Source organism: Sus scrofa, chromosome 3 (assembly GCF_000003025.6).
Source record: "Sus scrofa isolate TJ Tabasco breed Duroc chromosome 3, Sscrofa11.1, whole genome shotgun sequence".
NCBI lineage: Eukaryota > Metazoa > Chordata > Mammalia > Artiodactyla > Suidae > Sus > Sus scrofa.
The window spans coordinates 19,282,274-19,297,006 of NC_010445.4; the positions used below are offsets into that span (position 1 = coordinate 19,282,274).

Sequence of the window (14,733 nt, forward strand, 5' to 3'; positions counted from 1 at the left end):
GAGGTTGTACCCCCCCTTGCCCTGCTCCCTTTCCTGCCGGCTGAAGTGAGGAGGTGGCCGCGAGCTGCTGAGGGCTGTGGGGGGGGGCAACATCTGGAGGATGCTGGAGCGACAAAAGGGGCCGTGCCTGGGGTTCTACTATGACCTCTCAGAGCAAGGGGACTGCCCACCACTAAGCTGTGTCAGAGTCACCAACTTTCATCTTGTTTAAGCCACCATTCTTTGGGTCCCTGGCTTTAGCAGGGAGACCTGTACCCAAAATGGTATACCTGGCATGCCAAGGTCTCTACAACTCGGCCCCAACCTATTTTTCCTGCATGGATTCCGCACACACACTCACACACACCTGACACCCGGGCCAAGCAAACCTGCTTCCTGTACCCCGAGTACCTGCAGCTTTGTCAGCCCAGCATCCATTCCCCCCATCTCTGCCTCCTTCATTTTCCTCTGGGCTCCATGTCCCTCTCTGACTGTCAGTCCACGTGTGGACCAAGGGAGGGTGTGAATGTGACTCAGGCCTGGCCAATCGGCCCATTCCATCCCTCATAACAGGCCTTGTCCAGCAGTACCTATGAGAGTAGCCCCAAGATTCCCACTAGAGCTGTGGAAAGAGGCGCTCTCTTCCTACAGGGGTGCTAAGCTAAAGCGAGGCACCTCAGGAGTCGCTGGGGACCATCTTGCTCCTCCCACAGAAATAAAGATTGCTGAAGGACTGAAGCAGAATTCTGGTGGGTTTATTCAGAATCCCTGGATCCAGCCATGCCTGAAGCAAGATCTGCTGAAACTTTCTCTTGTTCAAGCCAGTGTGAATAGGATTTGTGTTATCTGTGACAGAGTCCTGACTTTGGCCTGTGCCCTAACCTCAGTGCCTTTGCTCATGCTGTTCTCCCAACCTTAATGCCCTTCTCTCAAATCTTCGCCATGTATCCAAGTCCTACCTAAACTTTGGAGACACTCTCTGCCCACCTCATAGCTATCCATGGTCCTCTCCAGCTTGGCTTAATGGGACCCTGATTCTTTCGAGGTGCCCTTTAAGAGGGTCATGCTGCTGGAGGTCCTTGCAAGGCTCTGACTCCAGCATTGGCTGGGCTGGACTTGGTGAGTGCCGCAGGGACCAGGGTGGAGCAAGACAGGTGCCCAGGGAGCAACATCGAAGGAGGCGCCCCCTATTGGAGCGGCTGTGCATGTGCACGAATCTGAGAGCCGGGGCCGGGGGGTAGGGGAAGGGGGCCTTAAAGGTCACCCCGAGAGACAGAAGAGGTCCATCAAGCCATGTGCACTGGACCTACTTCCCAGTCGAGTGACAGTCAAGGGTGATTTAGAGCTTGCCCCTCCCCAGATGCCCCAGCATTGGAATCCTCCTCCCTCGAGTAAGACTCAGCTTCCCCACAAGCTCAGGGATCTTAGCTGTTGTCTTCAGGATGAAGGGCATGAGCCTTAGAGCCCTGCGGGATTCTAGCTGGGAACTCTTCTCTCATCCATGTCCCCCTCTCGCTGTTGGCACTTTCACGCTGGGTGCCATGACACCTAATGCAGAGAGGGTGCCACTCCAAGACCATCAGGGGCATCTGCTCCTTTAGTCCTCACAGCCACCCCAGGGGGAATCGGAGGTGTGAGCCACGTGCCCAAGGTCACACAGCTAGAAAGCCGCAGAGCTTAGATCTGAACCCCAACAGTGTGGCTACAGAGGCTTACTTAAACCCAGGAATGGGCCAATGTTTTCTGTAAAGAGTAAATTTTTTTTTTTCCACATGCACCTGCGGCATATGGAAGATCCAGGCTAGGGGTTGCCTTGGACCTGCCTACACCACAGCAACAGGGGATCCGAGCCACATCTGTGACCTACACCACCGCTCGCGGCAATGCTGTGGCCCCCTTTGCCTGGCAAAGCAATAAAGCCGTCTTTTTCTCCTTTACCCCAATCTCTGTCTCTGCATTTCAGTTTGGCCCCAGCAGACAGAGGCCAAATTTGGCAACAATAGCAATGCCGGATCCTCAACCCACTGAGCGAGGCCAGGGATCCAACCTGCATCCTCATGGCTACTAATCAGCTTCTTAACCTGCTGAGCCACAACGGGAACTCCAAGAGTAAGTATTTTAAGGCTTTGCCAGCTCTGTGGTCTCTGTCACAATATTCAACTGTCCCACTGCAGCTCAAAGCCCCCCAGATAATGCCCAAATAAGCAGGCATGGCTGTGTCCCCCAAAAGCTTTATCGACAGAAACAGCCTGGGGCTGAATTTGGCCCCAGGGCTGTAGTTTGCTGACTGACCCCAGTTCTGAACCTCCACACTGTATTGTCCCAACAGGCACATGAAGAAGAAATATATCCAGCCTGGTCTACGGTGGCCTTTGGGGAGAATGGCGAGGGATTCATGAATTTCCGGAGCATGTTTAACACTCGGGGGCAGGGGCTAGGCTATGGATCCTTCCAGGAAAAGACCTTCAGAGAGACTGTAAGAGGCAGAAAAAGGCAGGTAGGGAGCACCCCAAGGGAGAACAGGGAGGAGGCTGCAATGCAACAAAAAGGGGGCCCTGGGACGCTTTTCCTTCCACAGGTGATCCTGTCACACAGTGATGCCCCCCAGACTCCAAGTGCGTCTTGCCGCTTCCAGAACCGCACCGTCCACCCGCCCATCTTCCCTTTGAACATCGGCCTGTTGCCCTTGGCCCTGGCTCCCGGTGTGGTGTTGCTGCCTCCCAGGCATTGTCAGCTCGCCCTCAGGGTCTCTGTTGGCGCCAGCAGTGGGGTCCATGGAGGGGAATCCATAGAACTGGGGCTCCTGGGGGTTCTCCTGCCTCAGGCCAGGATGAAGCAGTGAGGGCTTTGAAGTTCATGGCTGAGATGGGTCTTCCATCATGGGCTCCTCCCTCCTCCCCGGGACTCAAATGCTGGGAAGAGCGGGGTGGGGCCGGAGGGGAGACCTCTGGGCTTGGGGCCCAGGCCTGGGGCACCGTCTGGTCCCTCCATGGGTTTCTCTTCCTTTATCTGGAAAAGGGGGGCTGACCAGGGACCTCGAAGGGCCCAGAGACGAGCAGCACTGGCGTCTCCTGGGAATTTGTGAGCAATGCAAAGTTTCAAGCCCCACCTCCGATATAAGGATCAGAATCTACATTTTAACGAGAAGCCAGGAGATTTATATGCATGTTAAAGTCGGAGTAGTGCCAACTCAGGAGGTCTATGAGATTTTGTGGTGGGGCTATTGCTTCCATCTGTCCAGCAGGCACACCCCTGTCTTTTTTTTTTTTTTTTTCCCTTGTTTTTCTCTGTTTTTAGGGCCACACCCATGGCATATGGAGGTTCCCAGGCTAGGGGTCCAATCGGAGCTGTAGCCGCCAGCCTATGCGAGGGCCACAGCAACCCAGAATCTAAGCCACTTCTGTGACCTACACCACAACTCACAGCAACGGCAGATCCTTAACCCACTGAGTGAGGCCAGGGATTGAACCTGTGTCCCCATGGATGCCAGTCAGGTTTGTTAACTGCTGAGCCATGACGGGAACTCCACATCCCTGTCTTCTGATAAAAGTACTCCGGTTTTCTTTTGGGAAATCTTCCCCCTTGCTACTCCCAAGCCAGGGATTCATGTGGAACTGCATCCAGGGGTGGGTGGAGCACATTACTCAGGCCTGGCCAGTGTGAGCATTAGATCCTGCTGGTCCACAGTGTCTGGGCTTAGGAGCCAAAGAGATGCAACAGCAGGTGACAGACTGCAAGCTGGAAGCTGCTGGTGGCCATCTTGGTTCACCCAGGGCAACATGGGGGGAAAAGCCAAGTTGGGTGATGGTGAACAAGCCCTGCTACACTGTCTGAGCACCTGGATCCAGCCATGCCTGAAGTGGGATTTCCCACTGGCAAGTAAAAGAGCTGGGATTAATGCAGCTTTGCTGGTCTGATCTTAATTATAAATACAAGAAAGAGCTCCAGTGTTCAAGAAGAGTCCATGTGTGTCTCTCTGCTCTGTAGCTTTCCATCCTCCTTCCACCCAGGAGCTTAGCACAACTGCTCACCCCACAAGATGTCAAGAGACAGGTTTGCAGTAGGCATTAAAGGACTTAATCAGCAAGTCTTTACCAAGTGCTAACTGCATACAAGGCTCTGGAAACAGGTCAAGATATTTTTAAAATGTTAAAAAACCAATGCCCTGGCCTCCAGGAATCTACCCAGCACTCATAACGGAAAAAAAGTGTTTATGAAGCAACATGTGACAAAATTAATGTGGTCCAGAAAGAGTTTCTAAATGCTGAGTGGGTGCTGGAGAGGGAAATAAATAGTCCCTCCATCTGGCCTGCTCTCCCGCCCCAGCCCCAGGGAGGTGCCTCTGCCGCCAATGGGAGGAGATGGCGCGCAGCCCCGCCCACACGAGCACGCCCACCTGCCGCTGAGAAGCATACAGTGGCAGGTTCCAGCCCAGCCCCCGAGCTCACCTGCCCACTCTCTGCCTCCCACTCTCACGTCCTTGCAACAATGATGCCTGGGCTCCTGGCTGGCTCCCCGCCTGGCACTTCGCTTTACCCGGAGTGGGTGTTTTTAAGTGGCTGTGTTCTCCTGCCTACTTGCAAGCGCCCAGACCTGATAGTCCCTTGGAGTATCAGCTGTGTACTGGAACAGCATTTAAAAGCCCCAGCGATGCCTAAACACCCAGTTTTCCAGCCCAAGGCCAGCTCATTTTGTACTCAGCCAGCCTAATGTCGGGTCCAGAGTTCTTTGTGGGTATCAGCCGCCCCGCTGAGCAAGGTATCCTAAGAGGTGTGCAGTGACACTAACTGACAATTAGCAAAAAAAGAGCAAGGCTGGGGGCTGCTGTGGACGGTTGCACAGGTTGTGCAGTATGTAAATGGCTCCCTCTAGAGGTAGGAGAATTCTGAAGATTCTGACAGAGGCAGCTTTGGGTTGGGGTGGGGAATAAATCGACCTTATTGGATATGGTCTTCCCGGATCTGTCTGATCTCTTACAAATAACAGCGCTCGACGCTCTGACAGTCAGTGCCAGGCAAGGTCGCTGTAAAGGCCGATGCTTTATGGCTTGTTTCATTTATTGTCCTCAATGCAGGGGTTTGCAAACCTCAGGAGAAAAAGAAAACAAAGGGAAGGGGCCCCCCATGCTTCACATGTTCACTTGTGATCTTTCCCGGAGGTGCTTAAGCTGCCTGGCCCCCAACAGGAAACCAGATACGGTAGCAGCAGCGGCGTGAGAGCCAAGCCTTTGCTTTAATCATTGCAATGAACTTGCTTTCCAGGCCTTTAAGGAGAGCCCACCCCGCAGTAAATTGCTGGAAGGCCCATCCCTTCACTACCAATTTAATGCTAAGAGCCCATGACGTTCATCAAGTCTGACAGCATTTTGGTAAAGGACGGCTCTGTTGATTAGGCCGCTGTCCACCCAAGTATTACAAGGCTGAGGAAGCCATAAATCTTCATCCACTGATAGCAGCAGAAAGATCTAAGGCCAAGGAGTGGTGGGGGGGGGGGGACAGCACCAGCTAGAGCCATTTATCACCACCAGCCCAATCCACAGTGCGGGCGGCGGTGGCTCGGAAGCCCAGCCCAGCATCACCAGTCACCTCCCCGGTTCCCCCAGAACTGGAGAGTCGGGGAAGGCTTTTACAGGTGCAGTGGTCAGCCTCTTGGCCAATGTTTGCATGACTCTGTGACCTTCTGGGCCAGGGACCTTGAGCCTGGGCACCCGAGGCAGCTCTTCCCACCAGGGCAGCTCTACCTGAAAGTGCTTCCTAATTGCTGGGCAAAACCGTATGGAGGGAACTCTATTCTACTGGAAGAGGCAGAGGTATCAGGTGGGCTTAGTCCTTGGAAAGCGTGTGTGTGACTCAAGGGAGTCTGGGGAGATGCTCAGAGAAACCGCTAAGGTGACAAGTCAGAAGGGGCAGGGATGTGACATGGAGGAAGTGGTGCTGGCTGGGGGGGCAGGCTATGGTGGCAGGGGACACTGCACACTGTGACCGAGGGGGTCCCCCCCACCCCGGCACATACAGTCACTGTGTGACTGAGCGGCCCCACCTGTCCCTTGTGCTGGGTACCGTTGTGTAGGAGAAACCCTAGGACTGGGACGGGGCTGTGGTCCTTCTCCTGATGGGGTGGCTTTTGAGAACTGGCCACCACTGGAGACTGTGCTGCCCTGACCCCTCTGTCTGACCTTGGCTGCCTCCAAGGACAGTGGTACCCGATGCAGAAGGGTGAGGATGGAGACCGCCTTCCTCTCCATCCTAGGCACCCCCAAATCCATCCCCACACATTTTTTTTTTTTTTTTTTTTGCTTTTTAGAGCTGCACCCATAGCATATGCAGATTCCCAGGTTAGGGGTCTAATCGGAACTGTAGCCGCCAGCCTACACCACAGCCATAGCAACACCAGATCGGAGCCATGTCCACGACTTACACACAGCTCATGGCAACACCGGATCCTTAACCCACTGAGCGAGGCCAGGGATCGAACCAGCAACCTCATGGTTTCTAGTTGGATTCATTTCCGCTGCACCACGACGGCGGGAACTCCCCCATGCACCCTCGGAGACACTTTCTGCTTAACTCTACTTCTTGGCGGCCAAGGAAACCAATCCATTCCCTCTTCTGCCTGATACTAATAGTGCGGATGGCCCCTCAAGTCTATTCACTGTCCTGCCTGCAGCCTCCTCGACAAGAAGGTGGGGACCCAGTCCCTGCTCAGGGGACAGCCCTTGGGCAGGCAGACTTTAGATCATCTGATCTGGCCGCCACCTCTAGTCACAGCCGATGGAGGCCTGAGCTGGCGGCTGGTCTAGGTTGACCAGCAAGCCCGGCCTTGACCCGGGCAACAAAGATGAGCTGAGAGATTCAGAAGGTCTCTCTCTTGTAAAACTTCAACAGAGGGATACGGAGGGAGTGAAAAACTGTGACCAAGAGAAAGCTCAAGTGAGAAGGGGAAGCTGCAAGAAGGAGGGAGGTGCGAGGGTCGGGGCTGGGAGAGAGATAAAGGCCAATTACGCTCACGGGGGACCCCTGCTTCACCGCCCCCCCATCCCCCGTCTGGTCCTTCTGCATAAACACTGGGGATCTTTGCAAAACAGGAGCTCAACACCTAACCCTCCTGCTGAAAACCCTCCAGGGGAATCTTCACATTCAAAATGAAATCCAAACTGTTTTGTGGGGTCTTCCAGGCCCTGTGCCAGCTGGCCCCCCTGACCTCTGGCCCTGACACCCGCCCCCTCCACCCCATGAGTACCAGGAGAGTGGGTTGCTCACTGCCCTGACCCCACCACCTACAAGTACCCAGTAAATGTCTCTGGCATGAACAAAGGGCTAGATGCATGAAGGAACATACTAGACTCATGAGCATCCCCGCGTCTGCCCCTCGGCTGATTACAAGGGTCACTGCCACTTCCTGACGGCACCCTCAGCGCCGGGCACTGCTGGGCACGCTCCACAAACATTGGCTCTCTCGTTCAATCCTCATTAACTACCCCTTGCGAGGGTACCGTTATCAGCCCTGCTTACGGATGAGGAAAGAGGCATCCGGAGGGTAAGCCGCTTATATCCAGGACCGTCTAGCTAGCGAGTGGTGGAGCCGAGGCTTTGAACACAGGCTGCTGGGTTCCTGAGTCCGTGCTCTGAACCATTTTTCTGGGCTTGTCTGTTAGTGCTGCCAGTTGCTCCTACCTGAAGAAGCAGACAGTGCCTGCTGATGGACCACCTGTAACACGAACTATATACACGCATCCCTTCCCGGCAGCCCTGGGAGTTTTCTGGATGATGAGCCCAAAGCTCCAAGAGGTCCCGTGGCCAGCAACGGGGCACAGAGCTAATACGCTGTTTGTCTGACTCCAAAGTTCAAGGGCCCCCAATGAGCCAGGTGGGGAATGGCCAAGGGGAAAGCCACCGGGCATAAGAGAAACAGTAGCCGGTGCATGATAACAAACTGCAACTGCCACTTGGCCTGGGCTTGGGGGCTCTAAAGCACTCGTGCGGACTGCGGCAAACAGGAGCACAGTGCGCCCACTCAAGAGGGAACCGCTACTCAGCTGCCACGGATGGCTGCCTTATGGGGGTGGGGGCGTCCAGCACAGGGGTCAGAGCTTTCCATCTTGCCAAGGAAGTAGGAATCTAGCTTTTTCAAAACATATATAAAATCGTTTGCATTTAAAGGTTCCCAAGTGACTAAGTCCTTTTAAAAAGGTGTCACTCCAGACAACATTATCTGGGGGGCAAGCTGGGCCACCAGGCTTCACGTTATTAACTTTCAGCGTCCACTGGCTGGCCCTCCGTAGGCTGGAGAACAGCTGTCCATTTTCCTCTAGGGTAAGCAGGACCCGTACCTTCACAAGCAGATCTTCCAGGGCAGAGAAATGAGCCTTATCTGATTTAGAGGTTTTGTTTTGTTTTGTTTCGTTTCGTTTTGTTTTGTTGCTTTTTAGGGCCGCACCTGCGGCATATGGAGGTTCCCAGGCTAGGGGTCTAATCAGAGCTATAGCTGCTGGCCTACACCACAGCCACAGCCACACCAGATCCGAGCTGCAGCTGCGACCTACCCCACAGCTCCTGGCAACGCCAGATCCTTCACCCACTGAGCGAGGCCAGGGATCGAACCTGCAACCTCATGGTTACCAGTCGGATTCATTTCCGCTGCGCCACAATGGGAACTCCTGATTTGGGGTCTTTAACCTCAGAGCTTCGCAGAGTGCCTGGCCCATGGTAATGCATATTCATTAACTTAATGAATGACTTCTTTCACATGGTTCCCAGTCCACTCATTGCTTCTGAAGGCAGCCCGGGTTGTCTCTCTTTCCCTCTCTGAGGGTGGTCCCCAAAGGACTGTGTGTGGGTGGAGCACAGTCGATGCCAGGGTGGAAGGTGGGTGGTCCCCTGGCACCCATCCCACTCTCCTCCAAGGGTGCCTCTCTGCTCATTAGAGGCCAGAGAGCCAGACGCTGTGTTTCTCAGCCTTGCTTCCAGCTGGGGCCTGGATGCGTGCAACGTGGCTGCCTCTGGCTGATCAGGTAGCCTCGTGGAAGGCAGGGAAGGTGGAAGTAAGATGGAGAGGAGGGGACATACACTGGCTGTTTCTGGGCTACGCACATGGCAGAGGCCAGGAGTGTTTTCAACCACGTCCCGCCCTGGCTGGGTGAGCTGTGGGCAACGCCCTTCACAAAGTGTCACTCTAAGCAGACACAGCGTCACTCAGAGGCCAAGGGTTGAGGCACTGGCTTTCTTTCTTTCTTTTTTTTTTTTTTTTTTTGCTTTTTAGGGCTGCACCCACGGCCTATGGAGGTTCCCAGGCTAGGGGTCACATCAGAGCTACAGCTGCCGGCCACAGCCGAAGCCACAGCAATGCCAGATCCGAGACTTGTCTACGACCTAGACCACAGCTCATGGCAATGCCTGATCCTTAACCCACTGAGCGAGGCCAGGAATCAAACCCACATCCTCATGGATCCTAGTCAGGTTTGTTAACTGCTGAGCCAGGAAGGGAACTCCAGAAGAACTGGCTTTCTGATGGCTGGATCACAGTGAAGGTGACACATTCCTGCCTCCTGTGTCTTTTCTGGCGGACCTGTCTGGGAGGCTGGGTGGCAGTCCTGGAGGCCCAGCTCAGAGCCCACCCGGCCCCCCGCCAAGCGCTTGTAAGCACCCGATTCCCTGCCTTCCATTCCTTTCTGATTAAAATAGCCTGAGAGGTCTCTATCGTTAGGCACTGACTGACCCCTGACGGGTTTGGTACAGAAGGACAATTACAGCCTTCGTGGCATCAGGAAGCCAGGAAATTAGCCATGATTAGGCCCTGTGAAGTGTGGGACCACAGGGAGAGACTGAGGCGGGATGCTAATTAATCTTAGGCCAAGTCCTGAAATTGCACAGACTCTGGGGCCAGCTATTAAGTCACAGTCTAAGACGCAAATATGGCTCCAGATAACAGAAGGCGCTCAAAGCAACTCGGAGAACTGTCTGAAGTGAGAAGGGGAGAAAGGCCTCATTAACGGGAAATTAACATTCATTGCTGGGGACCAAAGGAAGCCTCCAGGCTGTGTGCCCTGAAGGCCTTACTCATCAGCACTGCGATAAGGCTGGGGAGTTAGCTGGCAGGAACCCCATTTCATCACAGACCCACAAGCATCTCTACGGAGCAGCAAAGACCAAAGGCTTTGGAGTCACAGGCCCAGGGTCCGAACAGCCCACAGGCCTCCCTTAATACCCAGGGGGGCAGGTTATCACCTCTCTGGGCCTCCATTCCTTGAACGACACGATGAAGATATATATGTATGTGCCTATGTGGTTATTGCAAAGAAGGCCCCATAAGGCCGACGAAAGTATTTACCGTAGATACGTACGTACAGGGTAAAATGTTACAAGGCGGTACTTCCCAGTCTGGGTGAACACAGGGCGAATAGGCATGTACATGCCGTTGCTTAAGCTTCATCTCAGACCAAGAGAGCCGGAATCTCTGGGGGTGGGGCCTGAGCATCCCTGCAATGGGAATGGGCACTGGGGGTGCCACTGGTCCCTGAGGCTGAGTAAAGGCTTATGTGGGCAAGAAGGCCAAGGGGGGAGCAACAGCCGTGGATCTGAGTCCTGATTCTGCCACTTCCGTGTGGTTGACCTTGGAAGGCTCACTTAACTTTTCGGGGAGCTTCCGTGTGCTCAGCATCCTTCAAAGAGGAAGGACGGAGGAGGTTATCCTAGAGAGCTGCCGGGAGGGCAAAGGAGAGGAGTCACGTGGGAGCTTAGCCCACACCTGCTATGCAGGTGCTCAAAATAAAACAAGCTTGGAGTTCCCGTTGTGGCGCAGTGGTTAACGAATCTGACTAGGAACCATGAGGTTGCGGGTTCGATCCCTGCCCTTGCTCAGTGGGTTAAGGATCTGGCTTTGCCATGAGCTGTGGTGTGGGTCGCAGACGTGGCTCGGAACCCACATTGCTTGTGGCTCTGGTGTAGGCCGGCGGCTACAGCTCCAATTCGACCCCTAGCCTGGGACCCATGGGAGCGGCTCAAGAAAAGGCAAAAAGACAAAAAAAAAAAAAAAAAAAAAAAAAGCTCCAGATCAGCAGCATCAGAAGCAACCGGAAGTGGCATCATGGGTCTGTGGGGCTGGGGTTTTGTCTTATTCACCCACTGCATCCACGGCATCTAAGACTACGCCTGGCACGTGACAAGCATTGGACAAAAGTAGTTGTATGACTGTGTCGCCACGATGGGGTTGTGCGTCCAACCTGTGACACTTCCAGGTGGGGACAGGGTGGCCCCATCCAGAAAGGAGGGTGACACCACAGCGAGGGCTGGAGGGTCCCTGGGGCTCCTCGGCTCTCCAGAGGCCAGTGCCACGGGCAGAGAGGGCACCATGGAGGGGCCCGGCCAGACATGCCCCCTGCCCACAGGGATTCCAACCGCTCTGATTATATGTCCGCCCTCTGAGGACCCCCACTCCCTACGCCAAAGCGTGAGCCGGGGCCACCGTCTGGACTCTGCCCAGGATTTTCAAACCTGGTGCCATCCTCGGCGCTGGACTTTGCTGGGTGCTGTCCGTGAATTGCGTCTTAAAGCTTCTTCCGCTTCTCGAAAGAGGGTTCTTCGTCCGCAATCTGTACCAGAGAGGAGGGAAGGAGGCCTGGTGAGGCGCTGATGACGGGGCCCACAGGCTGGTTGGCTAACTGACTTCGATGACACCTGCTGGGGCGCCCGGAGTCTTGCATGCGAAGCTATTTGCCTTTGCAGCTCTGTGTGCAGCCACCAGACATCAGAAGACAAGCTAAATGTCCAACAAAGAGGGATGGGACTCAGCCATAGCACCTCCCTGCTGGAGAACAGTAGGTATACCAATGCGCAGCTGGGGAGTTCCCGTTGTGGCTCAGCGGGTTAAGAACCCGAGAGTGCCCATGAGGACGCAGGTTCTATCCCTGGCCTGGCTTGGTGGGTTAAGGATCCAGGGTTGCTGCAAGCTGCCGTGTAGGCTGCAGATGTGGCTCAGATCCCACATTGCCATTTGGCTGTGGTGTTGGCTGGCAGCTGCAGCTCCGATTGGACCCCTAGCCTGGGAACTTCCGTACGCTGCAGGTGAGGCCGTGAAAAAACAGTAATAATAATGGGCAGCTGGGGAGTTCCCTGGTGGCCTAGCAGTTAAGGATCCAACATTGTCACTGCTGTGGCTTGGGTCACTGCTGTGGCGCAGGTTCAACCCCTGATCAGGGAGCTTCCACACGCCATGGGTGTGGCCAAATACAATAATAATAATAATAAAATAACAATAATAATAGACAGCTGAATCGGACAGGTCTATATAGAAAAGGAGCCATCTCTGAGGTCAGCAGCATGTGCCACAGGCCAGCATTAGTATAATAGAGAGGTAAGGGGGTTTGTTGAATGAGTAAGTGAACCACGAGGGGCCCAAGTACAGAGACTCCTGTACTTATCCGCCCCTCCCTGAAACCTGGACCAGGAAAGGCTTGCTTCCCCTAACGAGGAAAGGTCAGCCCAGCTCTTCCCCAGTGAAAGTTAAGTGAGTCCATCCCGTTTCCCTCTTTGCCCTGGAGGCTAGGAAACTCATGCTGAAAGACAAGCTGCAATGCTGCAGTGGCTCTCCTGGGAGAAGGTTGGAAGACGTCACTTTCTCCTTCTACCCCCTTGTCATCGTTTTAACTTTTACATGAGTCTTTAATGGCTCAGGATCTCACCATACCTGTGAGGCAATGAACTAGAACACAAATCAAGATTAGTGTGTGCTGGACACTTGACATTTCTTATGTTGCTCCCTCTTCCTGGGAAGTCTGCAAGGTGGGCATAATTATTCCCATCTTACAGAAGAGGAAACTGAGGGTCAGAGAAGACCCAAATGCCAGAGGTCTCAACGCTGGGAAGTGGCAGAACAGGGATCGAATCTGGCTCTGCCTTGTTCCAGATTCCCTCCTTGTACCTCGGCAGCACACTGGCCTCTCAGACAAAGGGACTTCTTTGAAGGGCACTCTGACACTCATTAGTCCCATTTTATTTTTTTTATTTATTTATTTGCATTTTAGGGCTGCATGTGTGGCATATGGAAGTTCCCAGGCCAGGCATCGAATTAGCGCTCCAGCTGCCAGCCTATATACCACAGCCACAGTAACGCAGGATCCTTAACCCACTGAGAGAGGCCGGGGACCGAACCCATGTCCTCATGGATACTGGTTTGGTTCGTTACTGCTGAGCCACAATGGGAACTCCCCATTAGTCCCATTTTATTTATTTATTTATTTTGTCTTTTTAGGGCCACACCCACGGCACATGGAGGTCCCCAGGCTAGGGGTCAAATCGGAGCTATAGCTGCCAGCCTATACCACAGCCACAGCAACTCGGGATCCAAGCCACGTCTGTGACCTACACTGCAGCTCACGGCCACATCAGAGCCTTAACCCACTAATCGAGGCCAGGGATCGAACCCTCAACCTCATGGTTCCTAGTTGGATTCGTTTCTGCTGTGCCACTATGGGAATTCCCCATTAGTCCCATTTTAAAGATAAAAAACCAAGAGCACAGAGAGACAAAATGGCCAAAATGGGACCCCACACCATATAAGCTGCCATTTCATTCATTCAACCACCACAAAATCGCCTTCAGCGCCTCTATGGAACTAGCCACTGGGTCGGGTGCCTTCTACTCACTTCAGATTTTCTCTGCTTTGATCACAGGACACATGAAATCCTCTTAAAGTCTGCAGAGTATGGATTAACTACATTGAGAAATGAACAGTGGGGGAGTTCCCATCGTGGCGCAGCAGAAACAAATCCAACTAGGAACCATGAGGTTGAGGGTTTGATCCCTGGCCTTGCTCACTGGGTTAAGGATCTGGCATTGCCAAAAGCTGTAGTGTAGGTCACAGATGTGGCTCAGATCCGACTCCCAGAAACTTTCATATGCCCTAAAAATAAAAGATAAATTTTTAAAAATCTTAAAAAAATTTTTTTTTGTTAAAAAGAAGTAAAGGAGTTCCCGTTGTGGCCGGTGGGTTAAGATCCCAACTAGTATCCATGAAGATGTAGGTTCGATCCCTGGCCTCGCTCAGTGGGTTAAGGATATGGCATTGCTACAAGCTGCCGCCTAGGTCACAGTTCCAGCTCTGATCCTACCCCTAGCCTGGGAACTTCCATATGCCATGGGTATGACGTTTTTTAAAAAGAGAAAAGAAAAAGAAGTTTAAAAGGTTTTTTTTTTTCCTCTCTCTCTCACTTTCACACGCTCTCCTTCTGGCCACATGAGTAGTTAACTTGCACAGGTGAACTAGCAGACGTGCACAAGCTATGGTTTATGTGACACCTGTGTCCCTCATTCGTCAGCAGAGCTGTGGCTGGCCGGACAGGGTCTGCGCTCACCGTGAGTCCCCTCGGTGTGGGAGGCGCTCCTGGAGAAGTCGGGGTGAATGGCTTTCCGAGGTGACGTCCTCAGCTCAGAATTGGCCCCATTGACGTAGACAGAGAAGCCCTGTTCCAGGTGCTCCAGCCTCAACTGCACGGGGTCCTTGGTTTTCAGGTGCTTTAATATCCTGGAAGAGATAATATTTAATATTAATATTTCTGGAAGAGAAATAGCCCTGGCTCCTCATTATACGAGCCCCGGGCACCGCCCACCCCACGCGGGAAGGGACCTGCTGCTCTGACTGCAAAGCGGCTCTAATCAGCAGCCGGGTGGTGGGTGCCCAGCTGCTCATCTCCAAACAGCCGTAAGAGGCCCATTACCCATTCGGAGAAGCAGCGAGGGGGGAGGCTGTATGGGACCCCGC

General features: G+C 53.7%; 1 protein-coding gene across 1 annotated transcript in view; it reads right to left on the minus strand.

The window, feature by feature from the left end:
* KIAA0556 (KIAA0556 ortholog) overlaps nucleotides 1-14,733 on the minus strand; it is a 217,901-nt gene that overhangs the window by 131,907 nt on the left and 71,261 nt on the right. Inside the window, 2 exon segments of the mRNA XM_021086440.1 lie at nucleotides 11,469-11,566; nucleotides 14,327-14,496. Coding sequence (XP_020942099.1) covers nucleotides 11,469-11,566; nucleotides 14,327-14,496 — 268 coding nt within the window.